A 20,207-nucleotide genomic window follows, 5' to 3' on the forward strand; every position below is an offset into this window, starting at 1 on the left:
CTCTCTCTCTCTCTTTTCACACAAACCCACCCTTGGAAGGCCCTTATAGATACATTTATGATATATTCCAGTCACACGCGTCCACCACCGGTGGTACCCTCCTACGCGCAACGTATTCATCGTATGTAACTCGAACGGGACTCTATAAAATACTACCCTTACCTCGATTTTGTTCAGCCGAATAACTTATTGTAGCCTGTTCTATTTTGATACGGGTACGGCATGCAAGCCGTGCTACCGCGTACGCTGAATACCGAAATATCGTGTCCTATGTGCGATCAAACAAAGTGGAATTCGATTCTCCTCATTCTCAGATATCATAAAACGAATAATATTCTTATTATAGGTATCATCAAACCCCCCTCCCGCTACCTCTTTTCTAACATCTCTTTCCATTCATTCCATTATTATCATTTAACCCACGTATATGTTAGGTGTATATCTTTGAATAAAATGTAAACCATCCAAAAAATACGTATGAACTTGGGTGTAAAGGTATATTTGACTGTTTGCGTTTTATATCAGTTCCCCTTCATTCTCTATCTCTATTTCTTAGAGTAAAGTAAATACTGATGACTCATGAATACATTCTTTTATACTACTTTTTATTCCTATCTAAATAATATCGATAAAGTATCCTACCTTTGTACCTACCTATACTTCTATAAAAATTTGAAGAAAAAAAAAACAAATTAAGAAGAAAATTTTTTAACGGTATAAAAGCAATAAATTGTTTAAGATAAATACGGGTATAATAATCTTTCTATATAGAAATTCAGTGTCATTTTGTTGGTTTTCAATCAATTTTTTATAATAATAAAATAATAAAAAAAGTAATTAAAAAAAATAATAGAATAATAATAAACGAAGTTTCTAACGCGATTATTTTTTATTTTTTATCGCTAATATTTCTATTACTTTTATTATTAATTTTTATATATTTATTATTTTATTTTAATTGTGGTATTATTTTGTGTGTTGTTATTTAATTTACTAAATAGTTTAGAATTATATAAAATTATCATTTTATAACAAAACCACAGTAACACGTGACCGAAGTATCCTAGTATATATATATATATATAATATTATATAATAATATATAATATATATACATAAATTATATAATAAAATAATAAAAGAAATACGGCAGAGAGGAAAAGAAATAAAAATAAATTAAAACATTGATGGAATAAGTTTGCGTTTTTCTTTTTTTTTTTAAATTCCTAAATGAAAGTATGAATGTATAGTGTTATATAGAATATATTATATATACATCATACATAGTTGCGATGATGAGGCTGGCTAGACAAGAGCTCTGGGTGTGAACGAAGAATGCTAGCCAGGACTGTGCGATAAAAGGACAACAAAACGACGCAGAGCGTCGCGATTAACTGAAACAACCGTGCCGACAATGGAGTAATCAGTGAGCTTTTCGACGGGCTGCCTTCTCTACCAACTAGTCATCCTTTCTCTCTCTCTCTCTCTCTCTCTCTCTCTCTCTCTCTCACACACACTCTCTCTTTCTATTCTCAAGCACCGTACTCCCATAGCGCAGTCGAAGCTGCCGTTGTTGTTGTTGTGTGTCGCTTCAGCAATCGCAACGATGATGCCTCGTCCATTGTCAAACGCCATTGTTTTCTTCATTGTGTGTATGAACTGCAGCACAACCCCTGGCCTAGTATCCTAACACTTCCCCTACCACCACCACTACCACCACCCACCCTTTCCTCTTTCTCTATCTCTTTGTTTCTTTTTTAACAATTTTTTCACTCGATACAAAAATTCAAGGATACAAAAGTCAAATTGTTTTATTCGAAGATAAGCGATAGTTTCGTTTCACATTGAATTGATGATTCCATGTTGTTTTAAAAAAAATGAAAAGAAAAAAAAGAAAAAGTAATAGAAAATGATGATGATGATGATGATGGTGATAAGAGAACGGTGTAATAATTTCTTTTGATTTAGAAGAAGAGGACACGTTTGCAAGACGATATTTCGAAAGCAAGAAGCCGAATGATGAGACAAGGAAGCCGGATTGTTTCATTGATGAGCGAGCATTCAAGGGCGTAACAGGGACTAGCATGAGAGTGAGAAAGAGAAGGAGAAGGAGAAGGAGAACGATCACGGTACGGCGTTTGCAGATCCGCCGACAACCCTCTTTCGAAGCATGCTGCACGATGAATGGTATAATCAGCGGTCGTGTGGCCACCCTATTGCCAAAGAGAGGAAGATAGCCGATAATCCTGAGAGAACGAGTAATAGAAAGAGAGAAATATATATACATATAATATACACAAATATATATGTGTATGTGTGTATATATACCCATATTCTACTTGTTCTTCTACTTCACGCATCCAATTGGATTCCAAAAAAGTCCAAACGATTTTGGAAAATCACTTACATACCCACCCTCTGACACTTACTCTTTTTTTTTCACTCTCCATTTTTGTCATATCTCTATCTTTTTCTCTGTTTAACACATACACACACAAAAACACGTATTATATGCCCTCTCCCCCCTTCTCTTTTTTCTCGACGACGTATTATCTCACCCGTAAAAAGATCTTATCAGTTCACGCAAGTTTAGATCCATCCTAGATAACGTCACCCTACTCGAAAAGAAGAAGAAGAGAAAAAAAAATAGAAAGAGAGATTTTCTTTATATTATTTTTCTATTTCCTTTTTTTTTTTCTTTTTTTTTCATAGAACCCACAAAGAGAGAGAGAAAGAGAGGGAAAACTACACGCAGAGAAACTAATTGAAACCGTTCGTATACACACATTTGATTGTATACATTGTGAAGCATAGAAGCGTATCGGTGAGAGATCAAACCCTTGGGTTAAACCCCCTCCTCTCCCCTCTCCTTTCTTTTTCTTTTTTTTATTCTTATTTCACGTGTCGAACGATAAAATTCATGTGCACACGCCCCGATTTGATCAAGCGGGAAACGCTTAACGAGGGTTACGATAAAAAGGCCTTTCCTCTTAGAAAATAACCAAGTTCACTCTTGTGTTTCGATAATCATTATTATTATTATTATTATACAGTGTTATGGGATATTCATTCGATGAACATGGGGTTACAATTACTATTCAATGAACTTTCTTTCGTATTAAAATTCTCATTCAAAATCTATCATTAACAATTATTTTTCTAATCATTCACAAAGATCAAACACACACACAAAAAAAAAGAAACGAAATATATTTGAACAAAATTGTTCTATCAGAATAATAATAAAAAAAAAAAAAGATATTAGCAAGTTAACTGGTGGAAAGCCAAGCAAAGGTTATTATTTGCCTTTGAGGGAGAGGGGGCAGGGGGAGGAGGGATGAATGTATTCGCACTTTCCGGAAATTTGCTGCTGACTACGGACAGTGCTTTATAGTAGATGGTTTCTCTCAGAAAAAGGGAAGGGAAAAGAGGTTGGAGGGTTAGGAGGGGGGTGACGGGGTGGGGGGTGTGAATGTTACCTCTTTGCAAGTGAGAAGGTCCCTCTCTTGTCTCCCCTTTTTATACCTATACTCTCTTTATCGCCTTATCACTCGAAATGTCTTCAGCTTCAACAGCAAAGAGAGAGAGAGAGAGAGAGAGAGAGACCCCGTTCTTGTCCCTCTTTTCCTTCCTCTCCTCTTTTACTTGAGCAATCTCAATCTTTACGGCAAGAGACAGCACCAGGCGCTCTGATAACATTTATTACACGAACCATTTCTTAACTCGAATCGTACTTATGACTAAATAAGAAAAAAATATATATATATAAAAGGTAGCCTTTAAAATATCTAAAGATAACCCAAGTAACGTTATCTAAGAATAAATCTAATAACAGCTAAGGAATAATTTATAAATTGAAAATATTTAACAGGTAAGTTATATTGGATAGTGTTAAGATAAATAAATAAGTAACACACTTTTGTGAATCAACGATTGGATTTGTAAAAAGTGAAAAATAAAGGTCCTGGTAAATTGTGGTTGTACGATAATCAACTTGAAGTGAGTTATATTGGATAGTGTTAAAATAAATAAATGAATAACACACTTGTTTGTAAATTAGTGATTTGATCGGTAAAAAGTGAACAATAAAGGTACGGGAATGATGAAGAATCGTGATTGTACGATAATCAACCTGTTAGGATAAATGCGGTCATGGAAAAATGCTCCCTGGTTTAACAATGATATGTACATCCATCGAGCAGGTTGCTAAAGTGTTAAAAGAAAAGAATGGATGGAAAAAGAGAGAAAAGAAAAATGCCAGGATCATGTTTTAAAAGAATATACTCGGTGACTTTGTCCCTGTATGGGTTGGTGAGATAAAACGAGAAAAAAGATAGACTGAAACAGCAGACAGATAGAAGAAGAAAGAAATAAAGAAAGAAAGAAAGAAAGAAAGAGAAAGATAGATAGAATGATAAAGAGAGAAAGGGAAATATACGTTCCTGGTCCACCTGTTGCATGCGCCGGTATCCTCGGTTCGCCATGTCAACGCAGGAGCCAATCGTGGGTGTCCATTAGCCATGCTGGATGGTGGGAGCAAAAGGACTCGTCTGGTTGGCCGTCAGAACGAACTTTTCCCACGTCCTACGGGAGTCGGGCCACTCGACGTTCAGGGGATCTCGCGTATTCTCCCCGTACACCTCTCACCCATCGTAAACCTACTCTCTTCACCGATCCTGCCACAGTCCTTGCCACGCTCTCGCTACGATCCGCGATTGTCTCTCGTGTACACACGTCTCAGAAAAAGTTTTTCTTCATTTTCATCCTATCCCTCCAACCTTCTTTTTTACTTTTTTTCTTTTTTGTTTACTATAATCGTTACTGAAAATCAATCCTCCCTTCTGTAAGGAACTGTCCTTCAAACGTAACTTCTTATTGGGAAAAACTGATGATCTACGATTTTCGTGAAGTGAACAAATTTAATTAGAAATTGAAATTAATTGTATAAGACGTTTCTTTTTTTTTTTTTGTATCGTTGAAAACAACAGAGTTATAATTATTTTTTAGAATTTTTTTGTTGAGAAAGTTTACGTTTTAACGATTGGAACATTTTTAGTGGATAATGCAGGAAGATATGGATACGTTTATAAATTTCGAAGAACTTTTTATTTGATTTATATTTAAAAAAACAAAAACAGAAAAAAAAGAAAAGAAATAGAAGGTGTATATATATATATATATATAATCATATATATATATGTGTTTTAATGTTTATTTTTAATTTTAATGACATGTTAGTAAGTGTATCGTATTGATACGAAGTTGTCAAAAGTTTGGTTGTAAACGCGCATAGTCCGTGATTTGAGTTACGCGGGAATTCATACAGGAAGTGAAGAAACACCGTCGGAATGTCGTCGAAAACGATACACAACGAGCACATTAAAAGGCCGATGAACGCGTTCATGGTATGGTCCCGTGGACAACGACGTAAAATGGCACAGGAAAATCCAAAAATGCACAATTCGGAAATTTCTAAACGACTTGGTGCAGAATGGAAGCTACTAAGCGAAAGTGACAAACGACCCTTCATTGACGAGGCTAAAAGATTAAGGTAAGTTTATTAAAAAAAACACACACACACTCTAATACACATTTATTTGTAATTAAAATTGACTAATTTTAGTAAATTAAGTAAATTAAGTTACCTAGTCATTTAGCTAATTAATTTTTTTTTAGTAACAAATATTTCAACGTTGTTTATGATAAAAATTTCAAAAGCCACCATTAAAAAATACGCGTTTTATATAATAAATCTTTTTTAAATGAAAAATTATTTGTTTGCTTGAGAATAAACGCGCACACGTACACATAACGTGCACGTACACACATACTCATGTATTCAATTGTATACGCGTTTGAATAACAAAACACCGTAAAATTTCAAATCGATCGATGAAAAATATTTGACATCTAAAGAATTCGTTGCATGTTCTGCTTCCCTTCACCTCCTCATTCCACCCCTTTAGAAAATCAAATCTATTCGTCGATTGTTCAATTTCAATAATATTATATTTGATGATCGATTTTCACTCGATCAAACGAAAACAATTAAAAGATTAGGGTATCTCGTTGTTGAATCAACGGACAGCTTTTCTTTTTTTTTCCTCTTCTTCTTTTATTTTTTTTTTCTCCACCGAGTCTAATTGGTCTTTAGACATTGTGAACACTTCAGCGAGATGATCGCATTGAGGCGTATCTTTAAATGCCATGGGGTTGAAAAACTAGGAAAGGGGGATGAACACAGGCTCGTAGTAGTTCATAATACGATACATTGTTGCTAAAGCTAAGGGCGTGCTACTACGTTAAGCTAGGGGTTGAACCAAGAGAATAATAGGGTGGTATTTACAGAGGAGAAACGAGGAAAGAAAGAAAGAAAGAGAGAAAAAAGAATGCTCTTAGGATTTTCTTTATTAACGATCATGAATATTTAATCACTGTTATGAGAATTTATTTAGTTATCTGATATATGAATTGTCGATTGATTCATTTCAGTTCACCTAACACAAATCTTAAATTATTCTAATGATATATATTTTGTATCAATTTGTAAATCTTTTTTTTTTTTATTTACGTATTAAATTTCAAACATAACCCATTAACTGTCAAATTATTTTTCATCGCAGAAATATTTATATTTTTTTAAAAAGTCTTAAATTAGGATTGTGGCTGGTTGCACGAAAAAAAAAACTAATAAGAGACTATTACTTATTTCTTTTATTATTATTCTATACATACAAAATAGCTATTATTATGCCATTTTTCCATACAATCTACATAAAACCGAGTGGTGTACGTAAAATTCCAAAATCCCCAAATGGGGATCGTGGCAGCCAATGGGTTAAAGTCCAAACTCTGAGATCATTTGTTCGAAAAACAAACTTTCAAATATTATCTTTCATCTTTGAGGACAAAATAAATAAACTTTAACAATACACATAGTAAAGATCAAGATAAAATACAAAAGAAGAATTTCTATAGGTATCCGGTATGAAAAAAAAAAAATCATAAGATAAATAACAGGGGAGAGGGGAATAATAATAAAAATGTTCTTTTAAGTTAAAACATTTTGTTTAATCCATGAAGACAAAGATAATAAACTTTAACAATATCAAGATAAAATATAAAAGAAGAATTTCTATTTTTATTCAATATGAACCAAAAAATCCTAAGATAAATAATAGGATGGCAGGGGGAAATATTAATTGAATATTTATAATTATTATATTTATATTTATTATTATATTTATATAATTATATATTATATTATATTATATTATATATTATATTATATTATAGAAAAATTTCTATTTTTATTCAATATGAAAAAAAAATCCTAAGATAAATAATAGGGTAAAATATTAATTTAATATTTATATTAATTAAATTTATAATTATTATTATATTTATAATTATTATTATATTATAATAATAAAAATATAATATATAATAAATAAAAAATATAATAATATTATATTATTATTATATTCTAATATAAAAAGAGATTTCTATTCTTATTCAATATGAAACAAAAACATAAAATAAATAATAAGGGGTTGTTATAAATAATACTAACAATTTTCTTTTATTCTCACTCTTTCTCTTCTCTCTTTTTTTTCTTTTATTCGAAGAGTGTATTAAGTACTATGTTGGAGATTCGATTTCAATCGTAAGTGTTCGTTTATTTCGCGTTGATATCATCCGCCTATATGAAATGCCGCGAAAGCACCACATGGGGGTAAGGGAGGATAAGCTAGCGACAATTTTTTCCAAAGGGGGGAAAAAGAAGTGTAAACGTCGAATTCGCTTTTCTCACTGGCTGGGTTGGCTGACTGGTTGGTTGGCTGGCTGGCTGGCTGGCTGGTGGTTATGGGTCTGATAAAATGAAAAGAGGAATTATAAAAGTCCGCTGCGTATTCTTCAATGGGGAAACGCGAATCGTTTCCTATTGATCGGCCTTATCTCGTGCTCCAATCCGTTCCGCGAATCTACATTTCACTTTTCGAAAGACGAAGGAAAAGGAAAAGAGAGAAAGAGGAAGAAGAAACGAAATTTCGAGGAACCACTGGGGTGTGGGGGTGTGGGGAAGGGGGTAAGTAGGTATATATGAACGAATATCACTAGATTTTTCATACGAGTGATTCTCCTATGAAGAATTTTACCGAAAGAATTTCGTCAAAATTGAAAAAGAAACGTTTGACGTTCGCAAAAGTAAAAAAAAAAAAAAAAAACTCTAAAAAATTACATTTGACCTGATCAACGTCGTAATATTTATATCTACGATAAAATAATTAACATTTCATTTAAATCTTTATACCACACAAATAGAAAATTCTTGACGGGAATAAAAAAAGAAACAAAGAGAATATATGGGGTTGGGGGAGGGGGGTAAAAGAAAAAAAAAAGGATAAACATCGTGAATGTACTACGTAAAATTTTGAAGTGAAACGCGTAAGGGCGAATCCGCTTTTCTGGTGGTGAGAAGAAGGAGGAGGAAAAGGAAGAGAGAACGATATCGGTGGTGAAGTCTGATGATGGGTGGTAGTGTGGTGTTTGAAGGTGTGGTGGTGATGGTATGATGGTAGAGTAGTAATAATAGTGGTAGAAGTTGGTGGTGATATGGTGGTGTGTGTGTGGTCGTCGTAAAATAAAGAAGAGAAGAAGGGCTACGATAAAGTCGTTCTCTTGGTGCCGCTTCTCGATATGGCTGGTTGGTGGTGGTGGTGATGATGATGGTGGTGGTGGTAGTAGTAGTAGTGATGGTGGTGGTAGCTCCTGCTTCCCGTGGAGCCGTGCTGTCACTGGCCCGACGTAATCTGTCCGTTCGTTCACGGCGACTCACAATGTGGCCCCCGAGATAACAAATAAAGCCCCATTGTCGCAATTGTGTGGATTTAAAAGGATTTGCGCTCCTCCTCCTCCTCCTCCTCCTCCTCCTCCTCCTCATCGCGTCACGCTTTCTCCACCTCCTCCTACTCTTACTCTTTCTTTCTCCTACTACCTCCACACTGCTGTTACCCGTCCAACGATTCACCGTCTCTTTCTCTACCCCTAAAACCCCCTCAGTACCAAGTCCCGTGATTTTGTCCTTCTCAACGCTTCTCTTTACGCCACCAAAAAGGATCTTATATATATGTGTATGTATCTCTAGTCGCTTAAGCTATTACTATCTCTTTCTTTCTTTAAAGATATCTACTTACTACATTTTCTTTTGCTTCTTCTTCCTCTTATTCTTTTTCTTCTTCTTTCTTTTGCTTCACATAATACGAGTTATCATAATACATAGACCATAGTACATAGTAAGAGGAATACTATTTAAAAGATTTTTCTATCGATATTATACTTTAGTGATTTAATCGAATTAAATTGGTTGAAAAGAATACAAAATAATCAGGATTATTATTAGACTCTTCTCTACACGTATTTAGCTAGAACGAAATGAGATTCGTTAAGGTAATCGAGCCCAAAAGCAAGTTCGTTCGTACGAGTTCGTTAACAATCGAGATTAATTGATATTGTTTCTTGTTGAGGCAGAAACCGCAGGGTGGTGGTTGAAGCTTATGTCGAGCAAAATGATATAAAGCGGTGTTGTTTATCGTCGTTGAAAGTCCCGATGCCCGATGAAGTGCAAAAGAGTAAGAGTAGGTAGAGGGTTGGTTCGAGGGGGGTGGTGAAAGGTAGGTGGATGATGGTGGTGGTGGTGGTGGTGGTAGAACGCGTGAGCGGCTGCCCAGAGAATTGCCGTAGAATTGTAAAGATTACGCCCCGATGTTTATGCATTTATGCTGAATTATTGTCGGCGCGGCTTTACCGATGTTTATGCTGATTTACGCTTTGTGCTATCTGCCGGGACACATTGTCCCGGAATTATTATTCCCGCTACCTCTCTCTCTCTCTCTCTTTCTCTCTCTCTTTCACTCATACCAATGTCCTCTGTCATTCTCTCGCGCAATTCGCGCCGGTAAAAGCAACGAACGAACTTTGAAATTTCGAATTTACTCGTTCCAACAGGAATATTTTGTTTTGTTACGAAATATGTAGGAGAAAACAATGGGGAAAGGAAGAATATTTGACGTTAACAAAAAAAAAAGAATATATATATATATATAACACATAACAAAATATGATATCATCGATAGTATGCACAAAACCTCCCCCCGAACGATCGTCATACATTTTTCAAGGATTTATTTATTTTAAAGGATTATCATTTTTTTTTTTAAACAATGAAAAAAGAGATGAATAGAGAGAGAGAGAGAGAGTAAAATTTTGATATTTCTCATTACACAGTTTTTTTCTCTTCTCCATTGTCCTCCTTCTTTCCGGCAAAATTTCTCGCGAAAAAGCAACCGCGAAAAAAAAGTATAAGAAAGAAATAAAAAAAGAAAAGAAAAAAAAATAGGAGAAAGAAGCCCTTTCGGTACGAACACCTATCTCTCCTTCGCTTTCTTTTATCTTGGAGCATAAATAAGGACTGCGTTTGTGCGCCGCTTGGTACATAATGGAGTATTATGTGATGGAGATACGAAGAAGGCATTCTACGTTGATGCAAGGCACCAAGGGTGTTGTGTGTACAAGATATTTACCACAAATACTCTTGTCAGCCCTATCGCGTCTCTCTCTCTCTCTCTCTCTCTCTCTCTCTCTCTCTCGGTGTAACGATAATACTTCCCTTCATACGGATAACAGTCTCCACGAGACGACAAAAAAAAAGAATAGAAAAAAATACTTTTTCAATTGATTCACACTACAAATTTTTATTCATCCTATTCTTTTTCTCTTTTTATTGAAAGGGAGAAGTCGCCTAGTAGGAGACCCATAAGATTTTTTGCAAATAAAATAAAAACTATTTCGAAAAATGTAACTTTATTTATTAATTAGTGAAGTCAACTAACTATAGAATCAACATAAATTAACAAAAATACAACTTCTGCATAAATATATTTAAAAATAATAATTAACCCTTTAAGTTGTACGCTCGAGTTAACTCGAGTGGCGTTGTATCACGTTGAGCCAAAGTTAATTTTTTTAGCCGGTTATTTTTTTAAAAAAATTGTTCCTTTAAGAGGTTAAACTTTGATGTAAATAATAATATACAAATCTATCTAATAAATAAATATACAAATATAAATAATAAATCAATAATAAATATACAATCGCTGGAAGTGTCACCTAGTATCGGACAGATTTCATTTCGAACAACTAGCACCGGAAATTTTTAAATCATCCGACATCGAATCACACGTCTGAACATTCAGAAATGTCTGCACATGCTTCATAAACCCACCCATGACAGCTGAGCACCATATCCAGTCCTTCATCGTAGTCCGCTAAACACACTACGCAAGTATTTCTATCAATTTCAGTTATCTCAGTCACTCTTTTTTCTTATCTTTATCTCCACTTTTTTCGTTAGCTGTTACTCCTTTAACTTGTTTCCCCTTTACTTTACTTCTTCCTTTGGCTTTCACGTCCTTAGTTTGTTGCTCATACTTTTCTTTTGTTATTTTTAATGTAGTTTTCACTGTCCGACGTTAAGGGACTATTTTTACCTGGTACTAGGGGACAGGATAATACCAACATTACGTGATCTATACCTAATCCGTTTTGAAAATCAACCAAAAAATTCATATACGACGAATAATAATGAAGACCTTTATAAAATAACAAACACCATAAAGACTTATATACAGAAACGTAGCTGTAACACTTACCTGAATCTTGCAGTAATCGACCGCTTCTGATATTACCTTGAACGTCACTGATAAACTGGATCGTATAACCCCGCACCCCTTTCACCCGTTTTTGAATTGTTCACATTATTATTTTTTGAGACATATTGAGTGTCCGGCGTTACGTGAACTCCCCCTAATATTTATTTCGTTAAAGTGAAAATTATTCGAGTAATATTGATCATAATTTCATCCATTAGATTAGCTGGATTAGAAGAGTAGTATTTAGCAAAGCTTATCATCGATTATATCATCCCTAAAATGCTCGACGACCTACCCTACTCTTTCAACCATGATATTGTAATCATTCTGATTTACGATAAATCTAATTATCTGTGGAGTATTTGTGAACGAAAGAAAATGGAAATAAAATTCATTGATAAGTTTGATAATTTGTTTTTAAAAAAAAAAACACATATTTGTTTCAGAGCTCTTCATATGAAGGAACATCCAGACTACAAATACCGACCACGACGGAAACCGAAAAATTTAGTGAAGAAAGAAAACAAATTTGGTTTTTCGATATCACCGTTGATGTCACCTGCCGATACTCTTGGCAATATATCACGTGGTTTATTACCACCATTGGCACCACCTTCCCATCATCATCCTTTGATAGGTCACGACGATTTGAAGATACCACGTTTCTTTCCACCGTTTCCTTATCACCTATATCCGATTCAACACAAGTTAGGTGACGAATTGAACGGTGGTAAATTGGCTGCGGATTTGGCATTCCAAGCTTTATACGGTAGTGGAACGTTTTATTCGAGTCACCAAGCGGTATCCTGGCCAGGATTACCAACTACTACGTGTCTCCAAGCTAATTGTGGTTGTCCTAGTAGTCAATCGAAGGATCCTAAAAGGACTTATTTGCCATCGAAGTTGGATGAGAGACCCTTTTCCAGTCCTGGTAAACACGAGGACGAAACTTTTCCGATAGAACGAGACGTACCTCCTACCATAGATGAATCTCGTTATAGAAAGCTTGAGGACGAAGGATTAAGTTCTTCGACGTTGGAAAGGCATCAAGAGGAAAGATCGAGAGATCGTTTCTCTTCATCTTCATCCTCATCCCCAACCGATCGACCGGAAAGAGTATCAAGTACAACATCCGCAACTACAACCAGTACTGTGACAAAAGTTGAAAGCGTATTTTCCGTACAAAATTTAACATCACCAAGCACGAATTTGTCGTCTCATCGAAGTCACGTCATATGAAGGCCGCTGCCGGTTCTCCCGGATTTAAATTTCCGGGGGAACCTTCTGCCAACCGGTTGGCCAACGACAACAACGACGACAACCGATTGGTGGAGAATCCCACCAATGTTATCACCGATACCACAAACTAGTGTCCCTAATTTACCATCGGTAAATAGCATCAAGGACAACGATATTCACTTTCAGGAAGAACATCAGAGAAATTCTGTCGTATCCAGGACAACCGGTAGGACTGGCTTGCACGTAGGTGCCGCTCAATGAAGATCTCTTCTCAAGAGTAGTAATAGTATCATTTAAGTACTCCGGCGAGTAGTCAAGTGCATTTACCGAAACGTGATCGAAATAACTACTTCAGAGACTATTACTTTTTCTTCTTGATATTTTTCGTTAGAACGAATTTATTATTTTCATATGAAAAAGCAAGTGATTACGTTTATTTCATCATTTCTCTTACGTGTTTCTTTGAAATCTTGAATAAACAAAAAACTATTATCATCAACGATCTTTATTATCTTTCAAGATAAAAACTATTGAAATTATTTCTAATTATTTTTAATCTTTTTAGATATTAAATATTATTTAATAACGTAACTCTTTCGAAGGAATATAAACTTTGTTTAAATTTGAATTCTTGACAGAGTTCATGGTAACAAATTATATTCGCGAAAGTAAATATTTAAGACAATCCTAACGAACAAAGATATGAAAAAAAAGAAAAACAGCAACGACACGATTCCTACGGATCATCCGTTTGCAAAATTTGAACGTAGAAAAACATTTTCTTCTTTCAAAGTCAGCTAGCTAGCGGAGTTAGAGATAGTCGAAATCGATAACACGGCATTACGAAAATCCCACAAAGAGAAACGTTACTCCTTTCTGCGAGATATTCGTGTACGTTGGAAATACCAGAAGAGAGAAAGAAAGAAAGAAAGAAAGAAAGAGAGAGAAAGAGAGTGAGACCGATTTTGATGAGACCAACCAAGCAACCCTCTCATACCACATATTACCAACATGCATGTGAATCGGGCGTGTCTTTGCCAACCCACGAAAAACAGAAAGAGATAAAATGACAGATGAGAAAGAAGGTAGGAAGAGGAAGAGGAAGAGGAGTTGTATGCGAAATTGAGAGAGAAAGAGAAAAGATAGGAAGATAGAGAAGGGTGTGAGAGGTAGGAGAAAGAGGGTGGTTGGTAGGTAGGTAGGTAGGAAAAAGGGAGGATGGTTGGGGGTAGGGATGGAGAAAAAAAAACCTCTTCCAACGAAGGCAAATCTCTTCTTTGGGATGTAGCCATGCGAAATAAGCCAAACGTTTTGAATGCTAACGTAGATGCGAGAACGGACCCGACACGTATGTGCGCTCGCTGCTGCTGCTGCTGCTGTTGCTGCTGTACGCGTTCACGGCTATTTTGTTGCGGTGGCGTTTTCGCGACTACGAATACGCATCGATACAACCCGCGAAATTATTCAGCGAAAACGTATGTATATATATAATACATATATGTATATATGTATGTACGTATGTATGTTTGTATGAATGTTTGTATAGATGTATGGTATGTATGTGTGTTGTATGCATGTATTTTACGTAAACGTTTCCGCGTGCGCTTCATGGGAATATCGATCACGAGGAGGGAAGAAGGGTATTTGCGAATCACCCGTTGCACGTATGTAATTACGTCAAATCGAATTTTCTTGTTGTTCGATACCAAACGGAGGAGTATCGTTGTTCGTTCCTGGCTATTATTATTATTATTATTATTATTATTATTATTATTATTATTCTACATTTGTGTAAATTTTATAGATTTTATTTGATTTTCACTTCTATAGAGAAGAATTGCTCTGGTGCTTATACAAGTGGAATAGCAAAAAAAATGAATACAATAAAAGAATAATACAAAGAGAGAAACTTTTTCGAGGCGAAATTTTATTTCCTAAAAATGTGTTACTTCGTTTGAGACTATTTTTTTTGTTCCATTTTTCCATGTTGCGTTTGAGATTAGTAATTGTGTTGATCGTTTTTAGTTATCTAACTTTTTATTGGGTATGGCAAGTCAATGATTGTGGATTTTTGATCGATAGATGACTTGTTTAAAATCAACAATAATTTCTAGGAAATAATTTTGATGATTATTATCGCTAAGAAAATGTTTCTCATGATTCTTTTTCATTATTTTGTTATAAGGAAGAAAAAAATAGTCATTAAAGTTATCTTTCTCGTTAATTTCTTTGTAAAAATAAAAATAATAAGAATAAATAAATAAATAAATAAATAAAATGAAACAATTGTTAAAAAAAATCGTGCAATCAAGTTTCTTCTTTTTGATACTTTTATTATTACCGTTTTTGTTAAATAATTCTCGTTGTGTTTGCAAAAATGAGAAGAAGGGGCAAGCGTAAATAAATAAAATTCTGAAAAGAAGACGTCTAACGAATTTTCATGATACATTATAATAATAATGACATCGGTGAAAGTTGTAGGACGCATTTTGTAGAGAGCGTTCTACAAAAAAGAAAGAAAGAAAAAAAGAAAAATTGTAAAATAAGTTATAATGTAAAACATATCTATAATAAAAAAAATAGACACATATCTTTCGAATACGTATGATGATGTAGCGCGTTCGTCTCTATGTAAAAAAAAAAAAAATAATAAGAAGAAGATGAAGAAAAAAAAAGGTTAAAAAATACGAAAGAAAAGTCATGTATAAGAAATCCGTCGAAAACAAATTGTTTATTTTTTTTTCCTATGAAACTTAAATCCAACTGCGTTGTATTAAGCTGAGATGACTTATATATATATATATAAAATAATCCCTGTTAAATTGATGCTGTAAAAAAAAAAAAACATGCAATTTGTAAATAAAATTTACGAATTAATTAATCAAACAAATTCGAGAACGTCCCTAACCTGACTGTAAAAAAAAAAAAAAAAAACTATAAAAAAAATACATACTATAATATTTTATGATAAATTTAGAAGAGAAAAACAATAAAAGTAGAAAATATTTGGTTGATAAAATCATCCAATGTTATCTTGACGATTAAATACCGGTGCTCTTCTAACATTCGTAGTGTACAAAAGGAAAAAAAGAAAAGAAAGAGAAAGAGAAAGAAAGAAAGAATGCACCCTTCTTCCTTAGAGTGGTTCTTCGTTTTTAGTTCTTCTCACCAACCGTTCACCACCACCACCACCACCACCACATTTACCAGGTCGTGTTTTATTTCTGATAGCAACGCCTTCTTCGTTCTGCTCCGGGTGTCGTCGACGCCACAAGGACATTATCGCCAGCACGAAGGACCCTTTCTTCCCCCATAAAGGCAATCACACTTTCACCGCGTGGAGATAACGGTAGAATGGAAAAGCAAAGACGTTCTTGGCACAACCCCCCTAACCCATTCCCACGTTTTTCCTCACCCCATTCTTAAATTTCGCGGCTTTTTCTTCTTCTATCAGGGAAAAGTAACTCTCTCTCTCTCTCTCTCTCTCTCTCACTTTTCTTCTCTCTTTCTCTCTCTTTCTGGGTTCACGATAATAACCGTACAAAAGGAGGCACGGTAAGGAAGCGAATTTCTTTTTACTTTTCCTTTCCTTTTCTTTTCTTTTCTTTTCTTTTTATCTTTCTTTCTTTTCTTTTTTACTTTCAACTTTTAAACGAAAAAGATTTCGTATGCCTTTGGTATTAGTCCTTGAACACAAACGCCATTTGTTAAAAAGACATGGCACACTTTTTTATTTATAATCTGATTATAATATTCATATTAAGAAGCTAACTTCTTTTTGTTCTTTTCTTCCGTATTTTTTATTTTGTTTTATTATTATTTTTTTAATATACGATAGAGTTTAGTTAATCCTTTGGCTGGCACGCCGAAATCATATGTTTTGCCCAGAACGCCATTACATTATTTTTATTGTTCAAAGAATATAATAACAAAATAATAATAAATTAATGTTAATCAAAAATTGTAATTGTTCAATAGGCCATTTTTTATTTCAAAGTATCATATTCAAATACACTAACATTCAATTTTCATTTAGTTTCTTACAATTGTAAAAAATTCATACTCTCTGATCACCAATGACCAATATGGCGTCTCAGGAGAAACCGTGACCGGTCATATATGACCAACATGGCAGTCAAAGTGTTAAAAATATTTATACAAATGTATATAAAATTCACGAATTAATTAATCAAACGAATACGAACATATATATATATATATATATATATATGTATATATAAAAGGAACTATGAGTACCTATGTAACCCCCCAAACTTCTCCCGATTCGTACAACTTTTAAACCAACTTCAAAAAAGATTTTTAAAAGATTTTTAAAAGGAATGAGAAAGAGAGAGAGAGAGAGAAAGAAAGAGAGTTATAGAGAAGGATGACAACTGGTAAGCTTGGACAGAGAAATCTAGGCGGTTCTCTCTCTCCATTAGTATTCGCGGAAGTGTTCCTCGCTCGATTGTGGAAGGTATTGTCGAGGAAGAATGTCCTCGTTGTCGAGTTCCCCTTGTCCCTTCCTCCCTCCCACCCTTTCCCCACGTAGATGGCAATGGGTAGAGCCAAGCAAAACGTGGAGAAAAGGGAGAAAGAGAGAAAGATAGAGATAGAGTTATGTTACGTTAAGGAGTCACGAATCCATGCGAAATGTAATCACTTTGAAATATAGGAACTCGTACGAATCTTCTCGACAATGTCAATCGCGATTTGTCTAAAGAACATTTCCTTTTACTTTTATATGTATACATAACCAACATAAGTAGTTCTTTTTTTTTTTTATTTCTTTTTAGTTAAAAAGATACGTGTCGAATTGAACCCTTTGCGAACGACGACTTTTACAGCCGGTTTAGGTAACATGACCTAACCTACATGGTACAATTAAATGATCTTATATATAATTTGTCGTGTTTTTTTATTCAATCTTTATTAAAACAACAAAAGCTAAGGAACCCTTTCAAGTACCAGTGCCGAGCGAAACGTCGTGGCGACATAGAGTCGCTCTCATCCGCAAAGAGTTAACCTTTTTATTGGTAGTCTCTTATGACTACAGTATTTTGGCATTGCACTCGTCTGTTTTATAAAAATGACAAACGAAATAGTATGTAAAGAAAGTATACTTTCTTTAATTCGAATTGGTCGCGTTTTACCAGCTCAGGGCGTCTTTTAGCTGAGAATTGGTTGATGAATTAACGAACGCGAGAGAATAGAAATTAGGAAGACAACTAAAGACAATAATCTATGATATTCTATCTAATAGTGATATAGAAGAATAGACCTAAATTGTCCTTTCTCTTTTTTTATATAGGTAATTAATAATTAATTATTAATAATTAATTTTATATATATCATATTAGGGATAGGAACAATGGCGGGATTTGGTATTTGCGGCAATGGACTTTCGAGTTCTTAATGTCAACTAATAATAATAATATATTATATTATTATAATAAATAGAATATATAAACTCTTTTTTTATAAACCAACACAATTTGGTTTATTCGTAAAGACTACTATAATCGTCCTTTTATATAAATTTACATGTAAATTAAAATCAGCTGCAAACCTAATAATGAGAATCATATGAAACAAAATTGATGACCAATAAGAGTTCATTACAATCTAATAAAATATATAGAAAGAAACAAGGAAAAAAAAAGAAAAGGAGAGACAAAACATTTTGATGCAAGATAATATTTTAATTACTTCGTTAGATCGTTTTTATTAACAATAAGAGAAAATAATAGGGTTTCTAATTCCGTTAATGATGATAAGGGATGTCGTAGATAACAAAAAGAGAACCCAGAATACATTTTCTCACTTTTTTACACAGAGACTCGTGAAGAAGTGACAGAGATGAATGGGATGAAAAGAAAGAGAGAGAAAGAGATAAAAACACAGAGAGAAAGAGAGAGAGAAAGAGAGGACGCACGGCACGATCGTTTGATTGCGGAAAATGACGGGCGGTGGTGCGAGTGGAAGTTTTGAGTGGGCGTCGGTCCTGCAGACAATGAGGCATTCAGGCCGGTCATTGTCAGGCCGACAACTGCGTTACAGTAGACAAACCCGAAATCACCGGCGCTATCGCCGTCCCAGATCCGATTATGCGAATAATAAAAAGCGTAACAGGGGACGTATACTGGAGAAGAGAAAGGAAGAGGTTGGAAAGAGAAAGAGAGAAATAGAGAGAGTGAGAGTGAGTGGGGTGATGAAGGGAAAAGAGAACACAGGGCTACCAGAGGAGAGAGTGAGTGAGTTCGACAATATAACGTCAATGGTTGTGCACGGTACTTCGAAGTTGTGCCTACGAGAACGTGCACCCCTTCCCTTCCCTTCCCTTTACCCCCTCCCATTCTGCTGATATTTACCTCTCTGCAGTTTTCGTAGAAATAACGATACTCTCTCTCTCTCTCTCTTTCTATTCTCTGCTAACTTCTCTGTGAATCGCTCGGAAACGATGATAAATATAATATTCCAACCATTGGTTGGTAGGTTGGTAGGTAGGTGGGTATATATAATATCGTCTTATTCGAGAAATTTATTTGATTACCATTTTAAAATGACAATTGTGAATACTCAATGAGAACACCACCTTGTTTTTTTGTATCTTTGTTCTTTTTTTTCTTTTTTTAAGGGAGAACAATTGTTTACAAATTGATAGAACCGTTGTAATTATTCTTAAGTATCTATTTACATAATTCGTAGTGACATGTATATTAACGAGTATAATAGGATATACGGTATATAGGATAAATATGAATACGAATGGAATATCTTGAAGAACCGATCTACCAAGAATAATTTACCTTTTCGATTTCAATAATGCCGATCGTTATCCGACTTAATGCTGGGTTATTATACCTGTCGATAAGGACCGGATAGTTGTTCAAAGAACAGTCGAGAGGTAGGGACACAATTATGCATTGGGGTAGGGTCGTCAAGTCTGACAAAGTTGGAGAACTTGCTTAATTAGAAACGGTAGTCAGAAGCTGCCTTGTATTGTCCGGTTCTGTTGACTTCCGGCCACCCTTCTCTCTCTCCACCACTCTTCCTCTCTCTGTCTCTCTTGCTCTTTCTCATCCCTTCTTACAACCCTGAGAGAACGCGGCCGAGTGCTGATTGTTTCATTGTTTCTCAACCCCACTGTCAAATGGCAACGCATTGAATGGAAGTTATTGTTGTTGTTTCAGACCGAATAGTAGACAAGGCTTTTCAAGAGAGTCCGATAGTCCCTACCACTAAATATGCCATTCC

General features: G+C 34.7%; 1 protein-coding gene across 1 annotated transcript; it reads left to right on the forward strand.

The window, feature by feature from the left end:
* Positions 1-4,605: 4,605 nt before the first annotated feature.
* LOC107074284 (transcription factor Sox-14-like) lies at positions 4,606-15,831 on the forward strand. Its single transcript, XM_015335555.2, has 2 exons — positions 4,606-5,551; positions 12,158-15,831. The coding sequence occupies exons 1-2, from the start codon at positions 5,349-5,351 to the stop codon at positions 12,948-12,950; spliced, it is 996 nt and encodes a 331-aa protein (XP_015191041.1). The 5' UTR covers positions 4,606-5,348; the 3' UTR covers positions 12,951-15,831.
* The last annotated feature ends 4,376 nt before the right edge of the window (positions 15,832-20,207 follow it).

The sequence above is a fragment of the Polistes dominula genome, unplaced genomic scaffold, assembly GCF_049000335.1.
Source record: "Polistes dominula isolate Pdom_NZ unplaced genomic scaffold, Pdom_raw_medaka contig_79, whole genome shotgun sequence".
Taxonomy (NCBI): Eukaryota; Metazoa; Arthropoda; class Insecta; order Hymenoptera; family Vespidae; genus Polistes; species Polistes dominula.

What these genes read in the sequence shown, in the direction of transcription:
- LOC107074284 (XM_015335555.2), top strand. Translation starts at nt 5,349, where the DNA reads ATGTCGTCGAAAACGATACACAACGAGCACATTAAAAGGCCGATGAAC. An exon ending in GACGAGGCTAAAAGATTAAG is followed by an intron (nt 5,552 to 12,157) that starts GTAAGTTTATTA and finishes TATTTGTTTCAG; the next exon opens with AGCTCTTCATATGAAGGAAC.